We start from the raw sequence: 17,514 nt of genomic DNA, 5'->3' as shown, positions 1-17,514 counted from the left end.
GCTTTTGATATGTGTAATACTATTTGGTGTGTGAATAAAATGATGCTTGGTGTTTTGAAAGTGAGATATGAAATAAATATTATAAATTTATTATATGATGTTCATGTAATACAGTAACCATGAATATATATAGCTAGCGAAAATAATAATATTCCAATAACCATTACAGCATCATCAAATTAGTCCAGTGTTCTTTGATGATTATGTAATTTATTCTCATAAGATAAAAACATAAACAAATTAAACAACAAGTAGAGGTGTCTGATAATCAAATTAACATAAAGCTGCAGAAACAATAACCTATCTCCTGCAAACAACTCCTTGTCCATCAATTCCACTTTGGCAGCTCAACCCTTCAAAACTGCTCTTCTCTCCAATATTATTACTGTCACCAACAAAACGAGAAACAGAACAATCTGTGGAGAACAAGCTAGAACTCTCGAATTCACTTCCGCTACCACCCATCACGGCCATCTTAGCTCCAATATCCAAACGGCTCACATAGTTTTCCTTATAAGTTTGTCCCAACACCCCACTCACTTCGCTGCTCAGATCCAAGAACTTGAACCCTAAATCAAGGTGCGCAAAACAATCCTCTTCGGTAACCCCATAGCTATGAATTCTGGAATCTTCTTCAGTTATAGGAACAACCTTTGCGCTCACCTTCAGTTTCCCTTCGACCTCCAGAACCACGCTGTTGCTGGCGGAGTCTTCAGCCCTAGAAACGGTTACGCTGGGGGAGGTTTGGGATGTCCACGTGGCTCCTTCTGATTGTGGGAGTGTGATGGGTTGACCGTCGAAGGAGAGGTCAACGCGGTCGTTGGAATCGTCCCATGCGGCGGTTTTTTGGGCCCCGATGAAGAGTGTGTGGTTGTTGTTGAAGAGGATGGCGATGGATTGAACCCAGGTGAAGTCTCTCTTCATGTTTTGGTTTCTTCTGCCGATGAAGTGGGCGTTGATGTGGAGGTTTGGATCGGAGACGAGGCAGAAGTTGGTGTTTTTCTTGCCGTGGAAGTAGAATGTGGTGCCATCGCCGCCGATGAAACGAGGGTCTTGGCAAACTGCTCCTGGTCTGTCACAATCTGTGCCAATCATAATTCAATATATTATATCAAAAGTTAAATAATTCAATATATTAGGTATAAATGCTGTATATATTATTTAATTTGTTTTTTTATGTGTATTTGGAATTGAGAAGGTTTAAGGAGTAGTGAGCATTTTTATTAAAATTTAATTAGTGTTTAATTAATAAAAAAATATGTGATTCTATATTATTAAATATAATTTTATATTATTAAAAATATTAATAATAATCAATTAATAGCTACAGATTACAAAATGTGTTGGTTACTAACATTATTAACATGTATTTTATATTAAAAAATTATTTGGTGACTGATTTTTTTTTTTTTTTTGGTATATATAAGATGGTTGGTGTGTATATATATGTACTTACTGCAAACAGGTTTACAAGTGTTGCAGTCAACCTCACATGCAGCAGGGCAGGCGCTAGGACAAGTGAATTGCATGTTGTAGCACTTATGGTAGTTCTTGTTCCTGCATCTTGCTGTTTTTGGTCCAGAAGGAGGAGTTGGAGTTGGGGATGGAGTTGAAGGTGAAGGAGTTTGAGGAGGAGTTGGAGATGAAGGAGTTGGTGTTGAAGGAGTTTGTGGAGGAGTTGGAGATGAAGGAGTTGGTGTTGAAGGAGTTTGTGGAGGAGTTGGAGATGGTGTTGATGGTGGTGGAGTTGAAGAAGGTGTTGATGGTGAAGGAGTTGAAGGCGAAGGAGTTTGAGGAGGAGGAGAAGAAGGAGTTGAAGGTGTTGATGGAGGTGGAGATGAAGGAGTTGTTGGTGGAGTTGAAGAAGGTGTTGATGGTGAAGGAGTTGAAGGCGAAGGAGTTTGAGGAGGAGGAGGAGAAGAAGGAGTTGAAGGTGTTGATGGAGGTGGATAGTAAGAAGGTGTTGAGGGTGTTTCTGATGGTGGTGGAGTAGGGTTAGAACCCCCAACACAAATGGGCTTGCAAGAAGCACATTCCACAGTGCATTCATCAGGGCAAAATTTGGGGCAAACATGCACCAAATTGTAACAATGTTTATACTTCTTTATATTGCAAGTTGCATGGCTTGGATTCTTGGCTATCCCAGGAGGAGTAGCCCCAGCCACTCCCACAAGCACCACCATAACTGCCACCAAAACCACCTGAACAATCATTTGACCCATTGATGCTATATATTTTTAATATATAGATCAATCAGCCCTTCAATTTGATGATTCAAATATAGCTCTTGTTACTATATATTATTGGTAGCTATATATATTTGTTTGATAAGTGATGGGAATGTCATGCCAAGAGCATTTCCTTTTATAGGCATTGAACCATAAAGATGAGATTCTATAGTACATTTTATATTATTCTACACATGCATGCCTAAAGTTCCGGATCATAACCTTTTTGGTTTTTATACGTCTTCTTTATTGATTACTTTCTCTATTCTCAGTTATAGTATGTAACCATATCTTTCCCTAGGTTCCTTAACAAATTAAATTTGTTCAACTCACTTTATTTTGGTTCTACATATAAGACAATAATTTTATTTATTTATTCGTTTTGTTTTTGTTTTTTGTGGTTTGCTTCTATAATTTATTTCTAAAGACAGCATGGCAGATTGGCAATGGCAATGTTGTTAGTTAGTAACTCCCCCCGGTTAGTTGTTGCTTGTTGTAAGGTGTTGCCTTAATTAGTGTGCCAATATGAATAATTGAATATAACAATATTTACAGCACAAGAAAAGTTATTGTAATAATGATAGACCTATAAATAAGAGTTAGGAGCGTAATATTTAATTACCGTATATATTGTTAATTAAAGGTTAACTTATTCTCAACAAACATATATATACCAGGGCCCTTTGCGTATCCATAAAAAAAAGTTGAAAAAAATTTAGAAACCAAAATAATTCAGGCATAATTAATAAAAAAAATTTTAATTTAATTTTATTTATATAATTTTTTTATATTTTAATTTTATATTTTACTTTTTTATCACTCAACTAATAACATTATATCCTTAACTATTAGGATGTAACATATTATATTTAATTAGACCTTGTATAATTTGACCTTTATATATACTATTGTATTAAAAATTAATCATAATTAATGATATACTTTAAATATCATTAATGTTAATTGATTTTTCTTTGTAACCAATAATTTATTTTTTTTATTGTCTCACTTACATAATATTTGTTTCATATTTTTTAAGATGGAATAATAATTTATTCTAATTTTTTAATATAAATATTTTTAAATTTTATCATAATTAAATTTAAAAAAATATCAAATACTTAAATTAATTTATTCAATTGACAAATTTATTGATAACATCCATAAGTTTATACACATGACATCCATAATTTCATATTAATAACATCCATAATTTCATACTCAACCTTCATAATTTCATACCTATGATGTCCATAATTAATAAATTTTTATAATTAATATTACTAAATACTATTTATTTTATTGTATTTTTTAAATTATTATCTTATATGAGTCATAATTTTAATTATTTTAATATTTTTTATTTAATATTCATATGTATGCTTATTTATTGATTTTAATATAATGAGTTAATAATTACTTTTAAAAATTTATTTCTTAATTTTTGTTTATATTTTATTTTTTATTTTTTATTTTTTAATAGTCTATATGTAAAATATGAATTGAATAGTATATGTAAAATATGAATTGAATAGTAGAAATTATTGAAATTTTTTAATTTAACATTTATAATTTTATATGTATAACATATATAATTTTAAACACATAATATGTATCATTAATGAATTGGTGTTAATTTATTATTTTATTTGTAGGTTAAAAATTAATAATTTTAGACGTTTTTAATAAATAGAGACTAATTAAATATAAGATGTTTTTATTTCTTATAAAATGTATTGATGTGATTTGAGATTTTTTTTAGGATTAAAAATATCAAAATTTAAAATTTTTATTTGAGAAAAAATTTATAGAATTATGAATATAATATAATGAAAGAGCATTTTTTGAGATTTAATTCACACTAAATTTAAAACTCACTTTTAGTGTAATTAAATGAGAGAAGATAGTTATAAAAACAAAATTAATTGTGTTAACTAATAAGGTCGAAAAATAATTCATACTCTCTTATAAATACAAATATTATTAATTATATATTTTTATCGTAATATTAGGGAGACAAAAAAATAATCAAAACTTGTTTTATTTAACATTTATTAATTCCTATAGCAATTAGTGAATACTAAATAAAATAAATTAATTTTGATTAAATTTTTTTTATTATCAAATATTTTCATATTTTTATTTATTGTCTATAATATTTTAACTACCTAATATTACTCAAAAAGTTAGCTAACTTTAAAGATAACTAAGAAATTCATGGTTAAAGAGAGATAATAGCTACACTAGGTAGAGATTAATGTATTTCTTCTCTATTCAATTCATCACAAACCATTGCATTTATATTAGGGATGTCAACAGGCAGGGCGGGACAGGAGATGCCTCCCTACTCCCCATTCCCATTCTCAAATTTGTTCTCAATTTTCGTCTTCAGTTTTTGCTGTGGGAATTCTTTCCATTCTCATTTTTTACAGGGATCCATTCTCTGTGAGAACCTCATTTCTCATCTATCTTATAGTTATACCTAATTATTAATTTCGATATGAATAGAGCTACAAGTATCTATTCTATACATAACAAGATTTTATACAAAAAACCTAAAAAATAAGATGGTAACTTCTTTCGAAATGACGCAGTAGGAGGACGCAACAGCAAGCCAAAGGACTGAGTATATTTTGCCATTCCTAATTTATATGGCGGCTCAAATATATTCTCTTAAAAACTCCTATGCTATAATTATTATCCCTAACACATATGAAGTGTATTATTCTCTCTATTATATTTTGGTATTTTTGGAGGATATTAAAATAGATGTATTATTTGTTCGGAATGAAAAATAGTATCAATAATAATTTTGGTCACTCATGGCGGCTGTCATGCATGTATGACTAGGTTCAATTTTCCACTTCCATTTAAAGTGATTCCTTCCTGAATTCCTTCGCGTATATTAAGCTTGAGCATGTTAGAACGGTAGTACCAGCTTATTTTATCTCCGTCACAAGAAGCTTTTGTTCCAAACAAATATAAGAGAGACCTTTTCAAGAAAATATTATTTTAAAAGTAAATTAAGTTGGTTCTGACACTGTTTTTGTATCAGAGCATTCCAACATTCATAAAGGCAGGAATGTATTTATGTATTTGCTTTATAATCAGGTTTGCTGTGAAACTAAGTGAACCGACGTGAGTTGTTTTCATCTTCATAATTGCCTATTTTAATTAAAAAACATATTTTTTGACAAATGATTAATTATCTATTTAAATATATATATTCAATTATTGTATATCTTTAATAAATGATTAAAAAAAGCAAATAAAAAATATATAGTAAAATTAGCGAAATAGAAAAAAAATGTAGAAAAAATAATTAATAATAATTTTATAAAATTACTTTAATTTTTTTTAACTAATATATTTTTCAATATTTTTATAATAATATATGGATAATTTTGTTTTTGTTCGATAGAAATATATCAACATAGACCATTACATATGCATAGAAAAAACAGTTAGAAATTTTTTTTACGGTATCTTCAGTTTAATAGGCTAAATACTAATTTGTCGCGGATTTAAATTTTATTTAAGATTTGTTGTTAGCTAATAAGTTGTTGCATGCATATACAAAACGAAATTCATTTTATAAGTAAAGTACTTTTTTAATCCCCAACGTTTGGGGTAAATCCTATTTTAATTCCTAACGTTTTAATCGTCCTATTTTTATCCCAAAACGTTTAAAATGATATTAATATTATCCCATCGTCAAATCCCTCGCTAACACTTAACGAAATTAATGTACTATTAATAATGTTTTTGTTAAAATTATATTTGCTTAACTTCAGTCTCCTACCTTCACTCTCTCACCCTCTCAACAAGTTCAAACTCTATTCTTCTATTTTTTTTTTACACTATTAATTTTTTAAGAGGAGTTTAAGAAAGAGAAAAAAGAGAGTAGAAGAATGGAGTTTAGACTTGTTGAGAGGATGAAAGTGAGAGAAGGAGTTGAGCAAACTCAATTTTAACAAAAGTATATATTATGAATATATATAGTATATCAATTTTATTAAGTGTTAATGAATGATTTGACGGTAGAATAACATTAATACTATTTTAAACGTTTTGGGATAAAAATATGACAATTTAAATATTAGAGATCAAATAGAATTCATCCAAACCTTAAAACTAAAACAGTATTTTACCTTATTTTTACTACATATACATCTTCAATGATCCAAAAATCGCCCAAAATAGAGTAGGCTAGAGAGTACATTAATAACAAGCCACAGCCCATAAGTTGGTAGGGCAAGAGCCATACATACACATCCAAACTTTTAAGAGTAGGTTTTCTGTCACAAAAAAAAAAAAAAAAAAAAATTTAAGAGTAGGCTTTGCAAAAGTAAATTGGTTGAGTGTCACACTGTCAATATATGGTACTTTTTAGTTCTTAAGATGCTGTATTTGGGTTTAAATCTTAAACCTTGTAATTGTCAAATAGTAAATAAAACACTTAAATATATGTATGAATATATAGTGTATGTATACGTAAGTTTGTGATGCTTAAAATTGAACGTCGTCCAAAATTCATTTAAAAAACTTTAAGACAAAATTTCGAGACATGTCACAAAAAGGGAGATAATTTCATAATCCTCACTTATACATATAACTAGAGAATTGAAAGAAAAAAGATGTTCCATAATTTTATTTAAGAAAATGTCAATGAAAGCAGTCAAAGTACCACTCTCTGCCGCAATTTATTCCCAAAAAGAAAAAAAAAAGGATATTAATTAATCAGTGCAAGGCATTGCAGTTCAAAGCGTCCTTAATCTTCTGGACAGTTGAAGTCAAAAGGGTGTTAATAGAATCCACAGATTCCATATTCACTAGGTTGGGTCCACAAGTGATGGTGTTAACCAGAATTTGGAATGCCACCGTCAACAGTGACCCTCCTTCTGATCTATGCTGATAACCATAGCTTCCAACTCCACCAAGAACTGATGGTGCAATAATGGTTGTGCTGTTGCTCATCATTGATGCTCTGCCATCTCCACACACAACAAATCCTGAGGGAAGGATAGGGATGGTGGAAGAGTCGTCGCCGCTAATGGCGACGTTGATGGCTTCCACGTCAACTGGAGCATACACTATGTAAGATGATCCCACTGGGTCTATGAAGCTTTCTTGAATTATAACAGCATTGTTCTCGCTTGACATGAATGGCTGCACCACATACCATCATCTTACTAATATAATTCAACTTTGTTTGATTTATCAAGTTTATAGTTACTTGAACTTGAGACAACAACAATAACCATAAAATTTAGAGTACAAAATGGATCTACTTAAATTAAAAATCAATCATTAAAAAAGATATTACATATTTATATATAAATAAATGTCATTACATTTATTTTTAATATATATTTTATATCAAATATATATTTTAAAAAATAATTAATTTTTTATATATACATGTTTAAAATAAGAAATTTTAGTTAAATATTTTAATTTTTAATAAATAAATTAATTTTTAGTTTATTAGACAAATTAATTTTTTATTAAATTTTAGTAAAAAATTAATTATAACTGATTTGTCTATTGAAAGATTTGATGATTAAAAATATTAAGAATTTAAAATTAAGTATTTAATTTATTAGAGCAATATTTCTTAATTCTTATTGACAGATTTAATGATTAAAAAGATTAAGAATTTAAAATTTAAGTATTTAATTAATTAGATCACTATTTTTTAATTCTTACAAAAAATTATATGTATATTAAAATTATTCACTGTATATTTGTGAATAAATATATATAATTTAATTATTTTTTACATGTATTTTACACTAAAAATTAATTTTAATATACACCAAACATAATTTTAATTCTTAGTAGAGTAAATTTAAATTAAAATTAAAACTGTTAAAAAATAAATCATTTAAATTTGGTTGATTTTTGAAATAAAGTAAAAAAATTATTTAAGTAAAAAATGAAGGCGATAATTAATGTATACCTGGATAATTGATGTATTGTTGGCAGGATGAGTTCCATTTGAGATGTGTGCAATGTAGTGGACTGGAGTTGTGCAGAAAAGAACATCCCACTGAGAGCGTTTGTTGATATCAGTCAAGAATTCAAACACTGTGTGGTAATGGAGAGGCAGCCAAAGAGAGGTTGCAGCAATCACAATGGTCCCATTTGGCTGCCCTTTCTCTGTGCATCTTCGAGCTGAGATCCTCACCCCACTGTTGTACTCCACACTCAACTGCGGAAACTCAACCTTTCCACTCATGTTCAAATTCTCACTAAATAGCCTCACCAGCCTGTGACCTAGCCTCATCACACTCCTCCTTCCTTCATTTCTATTTATCACTGATCATACAATTCATCAAATGCAATATTATATGAAAAAGTACAGGTTTTAATATATTATCTGTCAATTTATTGTGAATAATAATTAATTATTATATTTTAATTATAATTAGCATTGACACATATAAAGAGACACATTCACAAAGACATTTCTATTAAATACAGTCATAAAAAAGACATTTTTATTAGACACATCTATAAATACACACTTCTATTAAACACGGTTATAAAGAAGAGTTGGTAGAAGTAGAATTTTGTTAAAGAATTGATATTATATCCATTTAAATATTCTATAAGCATGGTTTAATTTGTCTTTATTATGTTTGTTTTAATATATTTAACATAAAACTTTTCAAATTAAATTAATTAAGTACCTCCACCATATTCATGATCAGGTATGTTTTCAAGAGCATAGCTCATAGATCTGTGGCACATTCTTTGAAGTTCCATAATCCATCTCTGTGCTCCATATGCAGCATTGGTGCTAACAAGATCTCTGTAAAGCCGGTGAGTCTGAATCTTATCATCCACTTCCACGTGTTCGATCCAAGTAACCTAAAGCAACGTGACCAAGATTGTTATATATTATTAGTGATGATGATTCAATCACATACATGTTATCTTATTACCATGCAAGAAGTGGAGTTGGGGAGTTCCTGGATCAAGCATCCAGAGGGACGTCTCCAAGAGCGAGAGCGAGGAAGGCGAAAGGGGTAGTTTCGAAGTGAATCGAAAGACACATCTGTTATGATCCACGATCCAGGCTCCAGTTGATGGCACTGCCGGAGGAATTGGAATTCACGAGATGCCACCAATGGTGAAAATCCGTGCATCTCTTCATACATCTGCACATCCATACATACATACATATATAACTATTAATTATTCTTTCAAATCATCATCACTTCTTAATTTGAAGAATGAAAGTTTAGTACCAATTGTAAGGCTCCGCTTCGACTTTCTGGCAATCCAATTTCAAACACTTCAAGTGTCTGCGCTTTTGTAACTATTGTTGGAAAAGCATTCACCCATTTTTCCTGAAAATACATATATTCATAAAATATACGAAATTAAACACATCTATTTATACACAAACATATAAAAACTGATTTTAATAGCTAATTCTAATACAACATTTTTAAAGAATTGTATGCAAGCAATCAATTATGTGTTATTTTACCTTATAAAAATAATTAATTTTTAAATTCTCATTTATGAAAAGAATAATCTTATTATACCATAGAATAATAACATTATTTGACAAATTAAAATAATATTCTATATATCACTTTTTTATTAATTTTATTTTAATAATATTATTTATTTTTTATAAATTTATATATATATATATATATATATATATAAAATATAAAAAAATTATGTGTGAAATGACATTGTCATCTTCTATTCTTTATAACGCATTGTCATCTTTTATTCTTTATATGATATAAAGAAGAGTTGTATGCAATGGGCTAACCGAATCAAGAAACAAATCAACCAGTTGAATCCCACTTATGTTGACAATCCCTGATTCCTTTGATGATTCAACACGAGAGTTTCCATCGTTGAATTGATAAACCCTAGGGAACATCTTTTCGTAGCTTTCACCGTGAAGCACAAGCTTCCCATCAAAAGCAGAACCAACCCAGAACGGTTCATTGAGGCGAATAAGCCTAAGCAGTTCATCCATGGCGGTAGCCGCAACCTCGGAGGCCAATGCAACCTCCATTACTGCCACACCTTGTTCCCCATTATCATTGTTATCAGCAACAATTGGTGGTGGAACATAGTTCTGATGATGAAGTAAAGAAGAAGAAGGGCCTGCAACAACATCATTGATGCTAACCCCTTGTTGTTGGTTCAACAAGGTTCCATTTGCAACTGAGAAATCATACAGTGGTGTTGTTGACGATGATCCCGCGATGTCTATGCTGTTGGGAATTGCGTTTAGCTGCTCTATATCTTCAGGGTGTAGCACCTCTTTCTCCAAGTACCTTGAAAGAATGTTTGATATTTTCCCATGCTGAAATACCAATTCACAAACAAGGATAGTTAATTCTGACTTTAATTTCTATTCATTTTTCGTTATAAAACTCTAATAATTATGTTTATTATTTAGAAATATGGTAGCACTAATTGATTAGTGCATTAAAAGTATTTTATCTCATCATTTTAAACATTAATAATTAAATAATTATAAAAAACAGTAAGAATAAATGACCATTTATATCTATAAAAGATGAAAATACTGACATATGTAGTCATATTAGATCGAAACTAAACTTGTGCCCACCTTCCGTGTGACAAAAGTACCCTACGTGACACTCCAACTCTTTAAAGATAGAATACTTTTGTCACACGAAAAACATCTTACATGAATACAAATTTAGTTTCGATTTAATATGGGTACATATGTCAGTATTTTCATCTTTTATAAATACAAATGGTCATTTATTCAAAATAATAAATTCTAATAATCCTCAATACCGAAACATGTTGAAAAGAGGATGTGTTGAAGGAGTTTAGGCTTGCCTCTTCCTTAAGGTGGGCATTTTCAAGAAGCATTTTCTGCATGAAGTGTTCATGGTCTTCACCAGCGGCAGGTGGGCCCCCACAAGAAGGGCAAAGTATATTATTAAGTGCCTCTTTCATTAGGAGATTCTCGTTTTGTATCCTTTCATTCTCAGCCCGAAGAGCATTGTTATCCGCTCGCTCATGTTGATTCTGAAAATTATGTTTGTAATATGATGTAAGATCATTGAGTTTTATTTGAGACTTTAAAAAAAAAACAAAAAAAAGAAAAAAGAAAAATCACCTTTATTTGAGTTCTCTTATTCTGAAACCAAAACTTGACTTGTTTTGGCTCAATCCCAACCTCCTCAGCAAGTTGCCTTCGTTGAGCTTCATCAGGATGAGGACAATCAATAATGTACCTAGATTCCCAAAAAAAAAAAATTTGAGATGTTAAGAGATAATTCATAACTGTAACTGTTAACAAGGAACAAGCTAAGACCGTTGAGGATTTACACAATTTTTAATTTAAAAAATTCGTTGAATATAAATAATCATCATTACACCATAAAAATATTTGCTAAAGCTAAATTATAATTTTTTAAAATCCAAAAAGAACATAAATATTTAGATTTTTTTTTTTACATTAAAATTTATTGAAGTATTTTAAAATTTTATTCGTTATACTGATTATCTGGTCGTGTAATTTATGCTCGAGCGAGATAGTTGTCCCTGTTGCCTGTCAATTACTTCATTTGGGTCTTTGATCCTTTAATTTTGAAAAAACAGAAAATCCGTACGGAATCAAATATTTCGGCGCAATTAATCAAATCTACATCTCAAAACAATAATTACTGACAAAATCAGATTCTTTTGTCTCTGAACGTTATTTCTCTTTCCCCGTAGTTTTGGACTTCTGGTTGAAAGAGTAAATTTAATTAGAGATTCACATAGTTTTGCGGCGTACCGGGTCGTTGCATGCGCAATAAAAACAACAATAATGAGAAGACGATACAAAAATAATTATGATTATTTTGTTCTTAACCTTTGCGGTTTTTTTTAACGAAATTAAACGTTATAAGTATTTAAAAAAAAAATCGAAAACGTTAAAAACAAAAAGTATATTTTACCTTTATAATTAAAAGTAACGATAAAGATTGATAAACAAGATATAAGCAAATTTACTTTTCAAGTTTAGCTGTTTGAGCAGAAGTAAGGCGTTTGTAGGCAGGTCTTTTTCCTTTGTTGTTACTACTTCTTCCATCATCACCAGATCCAGCAGCTCCTGTCACTGAAGAACTCATATTTCAACTTTGATAACAAAATATACTTGTAATTTCCCAGTGGTAGATTCTTTTCTCTCTTAGTCTCTACCCTAATTCTGTGTGATTGGGACTATTCTGCATCATCTTATGTTTTATTTATATATATATGAATCACTGATTAGTAATCCATTAGGACACCTCAATGTATTGCTACACATGGTTATGATAACCTTCATGGGTCAATGGCCAGAAAAGGCAAAATATTAATAATACAGAAAAGGGAAAAAAATCTAATAATGAGCAATTAATTCTTGGACAAAAAGTAATACAATAAAATATTTTTAAAGGAGAAAATGAAATTCATTTGCAATTAAGCATAACAGTTATTTGGAAATAAAAAAAAGTTAATTGTTAGAGTACCTTATTTAAAAATTATTCTATTAAATGTGTCTTATAACACGTAAAATTATTCATGTGTCTCTTTTTATAAATTTAATCTTTTGTAAAATTTGATTTTATGACATGGTATTAAAATTTTTATGACGGCAATGCCTAAAATTCGATTCTAGTTGAACCAAAAAAAAATTTACTATAAGGCAAAAATATAAAAAAGAGAAAAAAAACCTATGTAAAAATCTACGCAAAATTTAAAAGAAGATTTTGCTTGAAGGATAACCATTTATGTATCTCCTCCTATCAATTTAAATTTTTAGGAAAAGTAATTTCATGACATGGTTTACATAAAATTGGTCTCTTTATAAAATTTGATGATCATTTTACTGCGAATGTGACAAATCCAAGAAAGCATATCACTCTATTTTACATAGAGCTTAGTCGACAACTAGTTAGCAAGACTGTCAATGTATAGCATATAATATAGCTTGGGTAAAGTTAGTGGGTTAAATACGATTTTGGTCTTAAAGTATAGGTCGAAAATTTTTTTTGCCCCAAACCTTTTTTAATTACAAAATCGTTCCTAAAGTTTAACCTAGTTTTAAAGTCGTCCTTTTAGCCTAAATCTTAAAATTCTGGACTAAATTACCTCTAACAAAAAAATTATAAAATTAAAAAAAAAGAAAGAAAAAGAACAAAAGCCATTAATGAAGAAACATAGAACCACAAAAAAGCAATTAATGAAGCACCAACAAGAACAATTCAAAATATTCAATAATAACACAATATTCAAATTCAAGAACAACATCATTCATTGCAATCTAATAAAACAAAATCCAATCACCAAGTTACGTCCCCGGAGGTTCTTAGCAAGGCTTCACAAAAATTGAACGCCCCATGAAAAGTTGTTTTAGTTTAGTGGGAGCAAAACCATAGCAACCACAGAACAAAATAATTACCGAAAATAAAAACTAATAACCATCATTAGCAGAACAACAAGACCAAATTTTTATTCAATTTTCTTTAATTTCAGTATTGAATATGTGCAAGTGCTAGGTCAAACAACTTCAATGGTGCTTGTTGAATTGGTAAAACCAAGCAATTAAATCAGCAATTCACAAAAAGAAAGAGAGAGAGAAGCTATCCACCACCACTCAGAATCCGAAATCATCGTACTACCACTAAGAAGAGATCTGAGAAGGACGTCAACAATGCAGAGGCTAAGAGGGGAGATGGACGGCGAGACAAACGAAGGAGAGGCGAGGTGATGCAAAGGCACACTGACAGACTAACAGGGTTACGGAGAGCGAGAGAGAGAGAGAGAGTGTGTGTGTGTGTGTGTGTATGACTCGGCGAGTGGCTGGATGCGATGTGGCACGACAGTGAGGATGATGGGCAGCGAGGGTGCGAGGGCTCAAGGCCGGAAGCAGGATGGCAGCATCAGCGGATTGAAAGTGAGGGCGAGAGTGAGAGTGAGGTAGAGGAAAAGTCGGAAGAGGCAGCGAGCAGGCGGGAGCGATGACGGCGAAGAAGGTGGCGAGGAGGCCGAGGACGACGACGATCTGGTAGAGGAGGTGATCGTTATGAGAGAGAAATGGGGAATTGGAAGAATGGAGAAGAAGGTACTGATGAGTGATGAGAGGTAGAGGTAGAGGTAGAGGGTATTTTGGTTCGAAGAACGATTTTAAAACCTTAGGGTTGATTTTGTAAGTAAAAAAGGTTGGGGACAAAAAAAATCTTAGGGACCAAATCGTACTTAACCCTAAAGTCAGTTAAAAATATTGTTAAGAATCAATTTGAAAAACTGTTATGATTAATTAGTGGTTATAGTTATTTTGGGCAAGGTGCAAAGCTCTTGTACTAGTATATATATCAAGTCCTTTTACTCGTGCAATATAATGCTTTCATTAGAATCATATGAGAAATATTATTCAAGAAATTAGAATTCTCTTTCTTCGTTCTCTGTTCTCTGTTTGTTGCTTTTGATCACTTTTAGTTCTTAATTTATTCTTCTTAAAAAATCACAACATGGTATCAAGAGCCTAATATAGATCCATGACTTTTTGAAGGTTGTAGAGTGTTTAGAGAATGGGGGTTGAATATATGGCCTTCTTTTGCTTTAATGAAATAACCCTTTAATTACAATCTTTGAATCTGAATCTGTTTGAACTCAGCAGCGAAAAATTTATGAGACAATTTCATTTTGTCTCATGAATATTAGAAAACAAAACAGATAAGGGAAGAGAGAAGCTGACACCATCATGTATCCTATTTCATTTGCCTTGTGCAATGCAACCTACATCCAGTCTCCACCACAACAGTGGTGGAATTTTCACTATAGTTAAAATATTATATACACCAATTTATAGGATTCACCCAATCCTTTTCTCTCAAGTTCTCAACTAACTTGACTTGGTTATGCTAATACCTGACTCTTCACTCTATAAGTGCTAACTCAACTTAGAAAGGGGCACTTCACAGGTACAAGATACAAGACACATGAAACAACCTAAAGAAATCTGAAATCACTCTAGGTTTTTCTCTCAAGTATGTCACTCAGCCTTTTATCACTCATAGGCTTTTTCTAGATTCCTCTCTTTCAGTCTTTTTTCACTCAAGAAATTACAGAAAGATATACATTGAAAATAAAATACAAACTGTAGAACATGAAGGAGATTGATGCGTTAATAGCCTCTACTGCTATAAGTTGAACCGGATTTAGCTGATTCTGATTAAGTTCTTCATCTTGGCAGAATGTCTTTTTTACTAGAGAACACTGTCCAAAATTGATGAACTCTTCACAGAGAAACTCTTCAAAATAAAAACTCAAAATCTGGTTCTCTCCTTGTCTTCAGAAGAATGAAAAATTTTCTTTTGTATCTCCTTGCTTGTTGCTGAGTTGCTCTCTTCCAAGTCAACTCCTCGAGTTGTGTGCTTCACCAACTTACCATTTCACTATTTTCAATTAATTCCTAAATTAGGAACCTTGAATTTGTGCCTTTTTGTTTGACCGAAAGTCTCAGGGAAGCAATGAAAAAGTTGTTCAATGGTAAACCCAGATCTGAACCCTTGAGCTACAACTTTGTCCCCAAGAAATAATTTTGACCTTTGATTCACAGTAGCGATTATCAAAAATCACTTTCTCCATTTATCCAAAATTGGAGTAGAAGAGGATTGGAGAATGAGTGAAGAAAGTAAATTGTATGCAAATGGAAATAAATCACCTTTAACTTCTGACTTAGCTTGAAATGGTCTGATTTGGGTGATTAGACCTTTACCCTTTAGATGAATCTTTCTCTATCTTTCTTCTTTAATGAAATGAGCAAGGAACGAAGCTTTCTCTCTTTTTTCTCTGAATCTGACCGAAAGAAAAATGAATGTTGGCTTTGGAGGGTACCACCTTGGAGAGATCAACTTGGGTGAGTAACTCGGGGTTGGGTTGACTTTCTTCTTCTCCAACCTAAGTGATTTCTTTACTTAACAACTTTGGGCTTTTAGTACTTTATAGCCCATTTTATTTCTGGTTTAATTTCCATCATATTAGGTTGCTACAACTATATTTCTTTGGCTTACAACACTAATAAAACATAATCAAAATTAATTGGATGATTAACCTAATAAAATAATATTTGTCATCATCAATTGATATTAGTTAATTTCTTAACTCAACACTTTTCTTTTTCCAATTCAACCACTATCAAGAACTCCTTAACTCCACTACTTGACAAATTAGAGGAGAATAATTTCTCTACATGGTGCCATAATATATTGCTCACTCTTCAATCTTTGGAAGTGAAGGTGAATGATCATATTAATCCTGCAAAAGTTCTATTGCAATCTGATTCAACTACAACAACATCTGAAACAAGCTAAGTGAAGTTGTTTCCACCAAGAAAAGTGATGAAGACACTTTTAAAAAAGTTTCATCATCCAAGAAGAAAGAATCATCTAAATTCAAAGAATGGAAGCAAATTGATCGTACCCTAATGACTTGGACAGTGGCCTGCATGAGCATTACATTAAAAAATAAGGTAGTTCACTACACTACTTTCTATAAATTGTGGCATTGCATTACTCAATATTTCACTACATCATCAAGAACTAAGATCCAAAGTCCAAAATCTCGGTTACAATTTGTAAAAAAAAAAGACTTTATCTATAGCTGACTATATTACTACAATTAAAAAATTGATAGATTTGTTATTAGCAATTGGATATCCTTTCAAGAGGATGATCACATTCTAACTATTCTTGATGGCTTGAATAAAGATTATCAAGGTTACATGGCCTCAGTGATGTCAAGAATATCAAATTTTACAGTTCATGAGGCTGAATCTTTTTTATTAGCTTACGATGACATGCTTGAAAAGTTCAAAAAACCTAAACAAAGAATAACCCTTGCCAAACTATCACAAACTTCAACATTTATTCCCTCCAACAATTCTATAGGCTTTTCAAGAAAAAGGAGCAGAGGTGGACGATTTCTTGGAAGAGATAGAAGATTTTCCAATTCAATCCCACAATGCCAACTATGTGAAAGAGTTTGACATGTTGTACAAACTTTCATATTTTCTAAGGGAGTTTCCATGACAATCATTTCTTCAGAAAAATCCATAGGTTGGGGTGGTGGGGAGTCAAGGGGGTCAAGGTTGGGTTGGGTAGAAAGAGCACGAGTGGGTTGTGGGATGGTTGGGCTAAGAAAACTTTGGAAGGCAATGGGTTAACCTCTATTGATGGCTAAAGGTGTCTTGTATTGAGGATGGATTATAGAGTCATGGGATATCTGAGTAGGCCTC

General features: G+C 31.2%; 2 protein-coding genes across 3 annotated transcripts; both read right to left on the bottom strand.

Annotated features, from left to right (window-relative positions):
• Nucleotides 1-68: 68 nt before the first annotated feature.
• On the bottom strand, nucleotides 69-2,317 carry LOC107637578 (late embryogenesis abundant protein-related / LEA protein-like protein). Its single transcript, XM_021120733.2, has 2 exons — nucleotides 1,457-2,317; nucleotides 69-1,082 (listed from the first exon to the last, which is right to left on the bottom strand). Exons 1-2 carry the CDS (start codon nucleotides 2,220-2,222, stop codon nucleotides 301-303), a joined length of 1,548 nt encoding a protein of 515 aa, XP_020976392.1. The 5' UTR covers nucleotides 2,223-2,317; the 3' UTR covers nucleotides 69-300.
• A 4,612-nt stretch (nucleotides 2,318-6,929) lies between these two features.
• Nucleotides 6,930-12,446, bottom strand: LOC107636037 (homeobox-leucine zipper protein HDG11-like). 2 transcript variants are annotated; one of them, XM_088485509.1, is made up of 9 exons: nucleotides 12,246-12,446; nucleotides 11,365-11,482; nucleotides 11,037-11,273; nucleotides 10,027-10,572; nucleotides 9,485-9,586; nucleotides 9,179-9,394; nucleotides 8,924-9,104; nucleotides 8,191-8,549; nucleotides 6,930-7,397 (listed from the first exon to the last, which is right to left on the bottom strand). In XM_088485509.1, exons 1-9 carry the CDS (start codon nucleotides 12,362-12,364, stop codon nucleotides 6,969-6,971), a joined length of 2,307 nt encoding a protein of 768 aa, XP_088341635.1. In that variant the 5' UTR covers nucleotides 12,365-12,446; the 3' UTR covers nucleotides 6,930-6,968. The 2 variants fall into 2 exon arrangements, with proteins under 2 accessions (XP_088341635.1, XP_088341636.1); XM_088485510.1 differs by having other exon boundaries at nucleotides 11,082-11,273.
• Between the last annotated feature and the right edge of the window lie 5,068 nt (nucleotides 12,447-17,514).

The sequence above is a fragment of the Arachis ipaensis genome, chromosome B4 (genome assembly GCF_059453495.1).
Source record: "Arachis ipaensis isolate K30076 ecotype BB chromosome B4, ASM5945349v1, whole genome shotgun sequence".
Lineage (NCBI taxonomy): Eukaryota > Viridiplantae > Streptophyta > Magnoliopsida > Fabales > Fabaceae > Arachis > Arachis ipaensis.
This window is presented reverse-complemented; position numbering and strand designations above follow the sequence as displayed.

What these genes read in the sequence shown, in the direction of transcription:
- LOC107637578 (XM_021120733.2), bottom strand. Translation starts at nt 2,222, where the DNA reads ATGGGTCAAATGATTGTTCAGGTGGTTTTGGTGGCAGTTATGGTGGTG. An exon ending in CACTTGTAAACCTGTTTGCA is followed by an intron (nt 1,083 to 1,456) that starts GTAAGTACATAT and finishes TGATTGGCACAG; the next exon opens with ATTGTGACAGACCAGGAGCA.
- LOC107636037 (XM_088485509.1), bottom strand. Translation starts at nt 12,364, where the DNA reads ATGAGTTCTTCAGTGACAGGAGCTGCTGGATCTGGTGATGATGGAAGA. An exon ending in CAAACAGCTAAACTTGAAAA is followed by an intron (nt 11,483 to 12,245) that starts GTAAATTTGCTT and finishes TTGGGAATCTAG; the next exon opens with GTACATTATTGATTGTCCTC. An exon ending in CCTCTTTTCAACATGTTTCG is followed by an intron (nt 10,573 to 11,036) that starts GTATTGAGGATT and finishes TTGGTATTTCAG; the next exon opens with CATGGGAAAATATCAAACAT.